Here is a 9281-nt window from a genome sequence, read left to right as displayed (position 1 = left end):
TTTTTCAAGTTTACAAATTAAATTGTATCTTATTGTTACTATATATGAAACTGCAGAACTAAAATCTTATTTGTGGCAAATACTGTTTGGTGGGGAAATGCTGGTGCATTTCTGAATTATGTTGTGCTTCAATATGTGTGCCTCTGTGTGTGTGTGTGTTTATATGTGCCATGTATTAGATACGTTAACTTAAGAATCTCCTGGTTTTGATGACCTAAATCTGATGTACTATTATCTTTTGTGTAAGATAGCAGAGATGCTCTCAGGTATAGGGTATTTACTTTATCATAATATTGTGGAGATTGTTTTCTGTCTTATCTATTGGTCTATGCTGATGCCTAAGCAAACAAATGAATTTTGCCATGTTTCCTGTTACTTAAATTGGAAACAATTTGCTTCCAGGGATGTTCCACCTCGATACCCCATGAGTTATGACTTAAATATTTGGAAATCCTGTCCTTTATCTCTTTCTCTCTTTTAAAATAAATATTTTTCAAAAATACTTCCATTATTTTAAAAAACACTAGATAAATTACAGAGCTGCAAACATATTTGTGAATAACATTATTATTAGGTCCATTTCTAGTTTTGATTCCAAATTTTGTAGAACAGAACAAAAACAGCATATGGGTCAGTTAAGAAATTTAACAAAAGTGTGATTTTTCATAATAAATTCTTTACTCAGGTGAAGAATTATACAAACACATGAAGCACAAATAATATAATTTTTAAATAATCATTTATCAATAGCTTTTTGAAAGTTTCATTTAAAGTTTCATTTGAAACAATTCACAACCTACTTAATTTTATTAAATATTTTTTCAGAAAATGAAAATGAAGCATTTTCGTAGTAGGAAACTTGGAAAATGTAAAAATTATAGAGAAGAAAGAAAAACTAGTCCATTATTTCACCTAGGAAAAATTAATGTTAAATTTCATATTTTTTCCCTTTTTGTTATTTATTTATTTAATGAATTTCAAACTTACCATCTTTGAGCAGTTGGAGCTATTATTCCTCACCTATTCTTCCTGCTTTTATACATATGTGTGTGTTCAAGTGCATGCTACTTTAAAACACTCTGCATATTTTTCTTTGCTTGACAAGATCTCATGGACATCTCTCTATGTCTTATTATAAAAGAGTCAACTCCTCCAATGTGACATCTTTTTGAACACATATCTACTGAGGTTTATGTGTCTAATATAAGTTTAGACAATTTTACTTTTTACTTTTGTTGCTGTGATGAAAACTATCACACTGAACATTTGCTGGGTAAAGCAATTTGGAATTTTAAAATTTAAAACATGCAGCTGGAGAAATTTTCCAAAATTAAATCATTAATTTTGCATCTTAGGATCCAGGCATGAGGTGTCTTGCCAGCTACTCACTAAGTCTGATTACAACTAGAAATTATTGAAACAGCTGAAAATTTAAATTTCAATATTCAGTGTTTTCTTGAAATTTACTTTTTCCTATTTAAAAATTTTTTTAGAAAGCATTGTATTGTGTCATATTGTCATAACTTTTTCTGACATAAACTAAATCTTTATTTAGATAATATTATTCACTATGTTTGCTTTTATTCTTGGTGATGGTGGTTTGGTTGCTTAAGTTGTGTCTGACTCTTGTGAAGCCATGGACTGGAGAGTGCCAGGTGAGTCTGTTCATGAAATTTTCCTTCTTTAGAAGATCTTCCTGACCCAGAGATTGAACCCAAGTTTCCTGCACTGCAGGTAGATTCTTTACCAACTGAGCCAACAGGAGAGCCCAAATTTTAGCACTGCCTACCACTACCCTTCTAAATCAAATCCCTTACGATTATGCAAAGGAAGTGGCAAATAGATTTAAGGGACTAGATCTGATAGACAGAGTGCCTGATGAACTATGGACGGAGGTTTGTGACATTGTACAGGAGACAGGGATCAATACCATCCCCATGGAAAAGAAATGCAAAAACACAAAACGGCTGTCTGAGGAGGCCTTACAAATAGCTGTGGAAAGAAGAGAAGCGAAAAGCAAAGGAGAAAAGGAAAGATATAAGCTTCTGAAAGCAGAGTCCCAAAGAATAGCAAGGAGAGATAAGAAAGCCTTTCTCAGTGATCAATGCAAAGAAATAGAGGAAAACAACAGAATGGGAAAGACTAGAGATCTCTTCAAGAAAATTAGAGATACCAAGGGAACATTTCAGGCAAAGATGGGCTTGATAAAGGACAGAAATGGTATGGACCTAACAGAAGCAGAAGATATTAAGAAGAGGTGGCAAGAATACACAGAAGAACCGTACAAAAAAGACCTTAATGACCCAGATAATCATAATGGTGTGATCACTCACCTAGAGCCAAACATCCTGGAATGTGAAGTCAAGTGGGCCTTAGAAAGCATCACTACGAACAAAGCTAGTGGAGGTGATGGAATTCCAGTGGAGCTGTTTCAAATCCTGAAAGATGATGCTGTGAAAGTGCTACACTCAATATGCCAGCAAATTTGGAAAACTCAGCAGTGGCCACAGGACTAGAAAAGGTCAGTTTTCATTCCAATCCCAAAGAAAGGCAATGCCAAAGAATGCTCAAACTACCGCACAATTGCGCTCATCTCACACGCTAGTAAAGTAATGCTCAAAATTCTCCAAGCCAGGCTTCAGCAACATGTTAACCATGAACTTCCATATGTTCGAACTGGTTTTTAAAAAAGCAGAGGAACCAGAGATGAAATTGACAACATCCACTGGGTCATCGTAAAAGCAAGAGTTCCAGAAAAACATCTATTTCTGCTTTATTGACTATGCCAAAGCCTTTGACTGTGTGGATCACAATAAACTGTGGAAAATTCTGAAAGAGATAGGAATACCAGACCATCTGACCTGCCTCTTGAGAAACCTATATGCAGGTCAGGAAGCAACAATTAGAACTGGACATGTAACAACAGACTGGTTCCAAATCAGAAAAGGAGTACATCAAGGCTGTATATTGTCACCCTGCTTATTTAATTTCTCTGCAGAGTACATCATGAGAAACGCTGGGTTGGAAGAAGCACAAACTGGAATCTAGATTGCCGGGAGAAATATCAATAACTTCAAATATGCAGATGACACCACCCTTATGGCAGAAAGTGAAGAGGAACTAAAAAGCGTCTTGATGAAAGTGAAAGAGGAGAGTGAAAAAGTTGGCTTAAAGCTCAACATTCAGAAAACGAAGATCATGGCATCTGGTCCCATCACTTCATGGGAAATAGATGGGGAAACAGTGGAAACAGTGTCAGACTTTATTTCTGGGGGCTCCAAAATCACTGCAGATGGTAATTGCAGCCATGAAATTAAAAGACACTTACTCCTTGGAAGGAAAGTTATGACCAACCTAGATAGCATATTCAAAAGCAGAGACATTACTTTGCCAACAAAGGTCCATCTAGTCAAGGCTGTGGTTTTTCCACTGGCCATGTGTGGTTGTGAGAGTTGGACTGTGAAGAAAGCTGAGCGCCAAAGAATTGATGCTTTTGAACTATGGTGTTGGAGAAGACTCTTGAGAGTCCCTTGGACTGCAAAGAGATCCAACCAGTCCATTCTGAAGGAGATCAGTCCGGGGTTCATTGGAAGGACTGATGTTGAAGCTGAAACTCCAGTACTTTGGCCACCTTATGCAAAGGGTTGACTCAGTGCAAAAGACGCTGATATCGGAGGGATTGAGGGCAGGAGGAGAAGGGGACAACAGGGGATGAGATGGCTGGATGGGATCACCACCTCGATGCACATGAGTTTGGGTAAACTCCGGGAGTTGGTGATGGACAGGGAGACCTGGCATGCTGCGGTTTATGGGGTCACAAAGAGTCGGACACGACTGAGTGACTGAACTGACTGAACTGACTGACGCTTCAACTGGAATGTAAGTTCCAGAAGAGCAGGGAATTTCATTGTGTCTGTTCACCACTCATGCCTCAGCACATAGTGCCTGACAGGAAGAAGGCATTCAATTTTAGTATCTTGAAAAAGAATGACTGTCTTTCTGTTTGTCTTTAAGCTTAGTGTATGTAATATTCCTCTGCTTGATTCACAAGGTCAGTGATTCAGTTTTTAGTCGTGGACAGGATTTCCAAATATTTAAATTATGACTCATCCCTAGTGACTCAGATGGTAAAGAATTCACCTGCAATGCAGGAGACCTGGATTCAATCCCTGGGTCAAGAAGATTCCCTGGAGAAGGGGATGGCCACCCACTCCAGTATTCTTGCCTGGAGAATTCCATGGACAGAGGAGCCTGGTGGGCTACAGTCCACTGGGTTACAAAGAGTCAGACGTGACTGAAGTGACTAAGCAGAAGCAGCATGAAATGTCCAGATGGGACATCCCTGCAAGCAAATTGTTTCATCTTTAAGTAACAGGAAGCATGGCAAAATCCATCTGTTTGTGGAGATATCAGCATAGACTGATAGATAAGAGAGAAAATCATCTTCAGCTATATTATGATAAGGTAAACACACTACCTGAGAGCGTCTCTGCTATGTTACACAGAATATAATAGTGCATCAGATTTAGGTCATCAAAACTAAGAGATTCTTACGTTAATTTGAGATTTTGGATTTATAGGAAGAGACCAAATTATGTCTAATGCAAAGTTAAAATCTGCATTGTATTAATGTGAACATAAGTACATATCTGGTGTCTTTAGTTAAATAAGAAAGTGAGATGGCCATGCAGAGCAAACATGTGGAGGACATGCTTGTTGAAAGACAGAAGAGTAAGGAGCTGAAAGTCCATTACTGAATCATTTATGTGGACGAGAAAATTATGAAGAATTTTAGCAGGAGTAGCTTTGGAGAAAGTGAGAGTAGGCCCGGAGCTAACATCTTCAAGATATAGAAAAATGACTTGAAGTCTGAAGTCTGCAGCAAGAGGAGGTATAGTCTGAACACAGAGCTTCAAAGTTTGCAAGGGATGGGAGTTAGGAAGGAAGGAGGGATAATGATTTGCAATGTCAATGAGTACAAGAGGACATGTTTTTCTTCCAAGTCTTGTAAAAGAAAAGATAACCAAGGATGCAGGAGAGGAAACAATTACCTTTGATAAGGATGTAGGGAAAGAGATATTCTCAGAGGAAAGAAAGTTTCAGTTAGAACAAAGAGAGGGAAGTTTTTTAAAAAGAGCCTAAGGAAATAGGGTGATGATCATGAGCTCCAGAGGGAATACATGGAAGTGTTTGTGAGTGGGTAGTGGATGAGTAGATTAAGAGATAGGTTCACATACAGGAGATAAGTTCTGTAATTGTACAGACTAGTATGGGATTGAAAGTCTGAGCCGTTAGAAATGGGTAGTTGAAGGAACCAGGGACAAATGGCATGGTGAAATTAGCATTGATGGCCTTTTATTGGGAAGTTGGGGACACTCTACCAGTGAAGTCCTGTCTTGCTAGACAGATCTACTTCAAACTATAATGCCTAACAATATATTTTAAAATCAAGTGTCAGTTTCAAACATTAGGTAATTAGATCATTTGAACAGAACTGTTGACTTAACTAGGTATCAGAGCATGCATGTTAAGTCGCTTCAGTAGTGTCTGACTCTTTACAACCCCATGGACTGCAGCCCACCACGCTCCTCTGTCCCTGGAATTCTCCAGGCAAGAATACTGGAGTGTGTTGCCATGCCCTCCTACAGGGGATCTTCCTGACCCAGGGATCCAGCTGGAGTTTCTTATGTCTCCTGAATTGGCAGGCACTTTCTTTACCACTAGCACCACCTGGGAAGCCTAGCTAGATATCATGGTGATTTATTAACTTTCTGTATTGCTATAGAGTAATCATTTCTAGCTAGCTAAATTCTTAAAGCTGGAAGAAAAGAAAACCACTGGTATTTCATGTTCTTAGATAAGTGTTCAACTCATAATATCATGTGTATTTATTTAAATAAATTTATTTAAATTTATTAAAAATGGATCTATTAGATCTATTAAAAATATATCTATTAAAATAAATTTATTTAAAAATAGATTTACTTTTTAAAATACATTTATTTAAATAAATCTATTTAAAAAATACACCCCAGTACTCTTGCCTGGAAAATCCCAGGGATGGGAGCCTCGTGGGCTGCTGTCTATGGGGTCGCGCAGAGTCAGACACGACTGAAGTGACTTAGCAGCAGCAGCAGATTTAAAAAATAAATTATAACATTTAAAAATACTTGCACAAAAATTATGCATAAAGTTCTAAAGTTGACCAGACAGATTATTGTTCTGAAGTGTCATTGTTATTTTCAATACTTTCTCAGATACAATGCTTCAGGCTTTCTTTCTCTGAAAACAAGATGTATCATTATGAGGAGGAAGCCATTTGGTTTTTATCTGGGAATGAAGAACAAAGCATACAAAGTTGTCAGATGACTCTTTCATCATCCATGAATATATCTTCTAAAACTGAGCAATCAGTTTTTTTTCCCCCCACCTTCCCTTACTTATATTTGGACCCTAGTTCCTGCTGAGTGAAGCTGCTCAATGTGATACTAGGCAGGGATATTTTCTTAATTGGTAGAAATTATTAGCAAACATTCTAAACATTGTTTGATTCCTTTAATATATCAACAACAAAAGTAAAAGGAAGAAGGAAAAGGGGGCAATAGTGAGAAAAAAACTTTAAATTTTAGTTTAGTTGAGAGCACATAAATTTTGTAGTAAAAAAAAATCCATCATTTGTTTAGTGAAGTTTCAATTGTAATTGAAACATTATACAATTCAAATAATGTAAGTATATTTAGTCTGCTGTTTGTTCTGTCATAAAGTGGGCCTGGACGTCTACTAAAATAAATCTTACAGATGCATTTGATATGTTTCCTCTGGGAATAAAAGGCAGAAACAGACTAGGGGGAGAGATGTTTCAAGTTCATTAAAATATCCATTTTCAGTTCAGTTCAGTTGCTCAGTCATATCCGACTCTTTGCGACCCCATGAACTGCAGCATGTCAGGCCTCCCTGTCCATCACCAACTCCCAAAGTCCACCCAAACCCATGTCCATTGAGTCGATGATGCCATCCAACCATCTCATCCTCTGTCGTCCCCTTCTCCTCCTGCCCTCAATCTTTCCCAGCATCAGGATCTTTTCCAATGAGTCAGCTCTTTGCATCAGGTGGCCAAAGTATTGGAGTTTCAGCTCAACATCAGTCCTTCCAATGAACACCCAGGACTGATCTCCTTTAGGATGGACTGGTTGGATCTCCTTGCAGTCCAAGGGACTCTCAAGAGTCTTCTCCAACACCACAGTTCAAATGCATCAATTCTTCGGCGCTCAGCTTTCTTCACAGTACAACTCTCACATTCATACATGACCACAGGAAAAACCATAGTCCTGACTAGATGGACCTTTGTTCGCAAAGTTATTTTATTCTTCCAATTCCAGTTTTGGATAAATTTAGATTCTTATGTGGTCTTGATCTAAATTGTCAGCCCAGAGGGAGTGAGAAGAGATGAAAAGGAGAATAGATTCCTGGAATTCTAAGACTTCTTGCTATTTCCTAGCATCTTCCCAATATAATGACAGCTTATTCACTGATAACCAGAATTTACTCTGTTCCTCTGAACTCTCTCTCCTCCTCTTTTTATCTTTATAATGTACAAGTATACACATAATATACATTAAACATATACTGCAAAATATATTGCAAGTTCCCCACAATTTAGCTATTACAGAATTACAGAATCATATATTTCAAACTAATAATTCAGCTTTACATTTCCAACACAGTGACTAACATGAAGTAGATGTTAAAAAAAACTTATAGGAACTGAACTTACTGAACTGAACTTGGAAATAAAAACTCTTTCTAAAATAATCATTTTTCAGCAAGAAGTAACAGGTAAATGCATTAAAAGTGAGAAGAATCAAATTGCTGATAATTTCCTTCCCCCCCCCCCCATAGGTTTCTGGGATATATATATGGAAGTAAGAGAAGGAACTCTAACCTGATCATGGATTTCGAAGAGAGACTCCTCAAAGCACGAAGGAAAAGATAACAACCAGTGCATTGTTCTTAGAAATGATGTCCTTTTGCCACAATAAAATTAATATGTCCTGTGTGAAAAGCAGCTGGTCAAATGACATTCTGGCTTCCCTGTACAGTTTAATGGTGCTCATAATTCTGACCACAATGGTTGGCAATCTGCTAGTTATTATTTCGATATCACACTTCAAGCAACTGCATACCCTAAATAATTGGCTCATTCAGTCCATGGCTACTGTGGACTTTCTTCTGGGGTGCCTGGTCATGCCTTATAGCATGGTGAGATCCATTGAGCACTGCTGGTCTTTTGGAGAAGTCTTCTGTAAAATTCACACCAGCACTGACATTATGCTGAGTTCAGCATCCATTTTTCACTTATCCTTCATTTCCATTGACCGCTACTATGCTGTGTGTGACCCACTGAGATACAAAACCAAGATCAACATCTTGGTTGTTTCTCTGATGATCTTCATTAGTTGGAGTATTCCTGCTCTTTTTGCATTTGGGATGATATTTCTGGAGCTAAACTTCAAAGGAGCTGAAGAGATGTATTATAAAAACAGTCACTGCATAGGGAGTTGCTCTGTCTTCTTCAGCAAAACATCTGGGGTTCTGGCCTTTATGACTTCTTTCTATATACCTGGCTCTATTATGCTCTGCATCTATTGTAGAATATATTTCATAGCAAAAGGCCAGGCAAGATCAACTCATGATGCAAAGCAGAAGGTTCAAGTTGGGTTGGAAGAGAGAAAAGGAATTTCACAAAGCAGAGAAAGGAAAGCTGCAAAGACTTTAGGGATTGTGGTGGGAGTTTTCTTAACATGCTGGTGTCCTTTCTTTGTCTGCATGGTCATGGACCCTTTCCTGGACTATACTATCCCACCCACTTTGAACGATGCATTGATTTGGTTTGGCTACTTGAATGCTACTTTTAATCCAATGGTTTATGCATTTTTCTACCCCTGGTTCAGAAGAGCACTAAAGATAATTCTAGTTGGTAAAATTTTCCAAAAAGATTCATCTAGGAGTAAATTATTTTCAGAATAAATCCATAGAATTATTATGCTTTCAGTCAGTCAGTTCAGTCACTCAGTTATGGCCAACTCTTTGCGACTCCATGGACTGCAGCACACCAGGCTTCCCTGTCCATCACCAGCTCCTGGAGCTTACTCAAACTCGTGTCCATCAAGTCAGTGATGCCATCCAACTATCTCATCCTCTATTGTCCCCTTCTCCTCCTGCCTTCAATCTTTCCCAGCATCAGGGTCTTTTCTAGTGAGTCAGTTCTTCACATCAGATGG

The 9281-nt window shown here is 38.0% G+C and overlaps 1 protein-coding gene across 1 annotated transcript; it reads left to right on the top strand.

Moving 5' to 3' along the window:
- The first annotated feature begins 8016 nt into the window (after positions 1–8016).
- On the top strand, positions 8017–9027 carry TAAR1 (trace amine associated receptor 1). The gene has a single exon (XM_052646042.1). The coding sequence runs from the start codon at positions 8017–8019 to the stop codon at positions 9025–9027; it is 1011 nt and encodes a 336-aa protein (XP_052502002.1).
- Positions 9028–9281: the final 254 nt, after the last annotated feature.

Source organism: Budorcas taxicolor, chromosome 9 (genome assembly GCF_023091745.1).
Source record: "Budorcas taxicolor isolate Tak-1 chromosome 9, Takin1.1, whole genome shotgun sequence".
Lineage (NCBI taxonomy): Eukaryota > Metazoa > Chordata > Mammalia > Artiodactyla > Bovidae > Budorcas > Budorcas taxicolor.
Note: the sequence above shows the minus strand (reverse complement) of the source record. Positions and strands in the feature narration are given on the sequence as shown.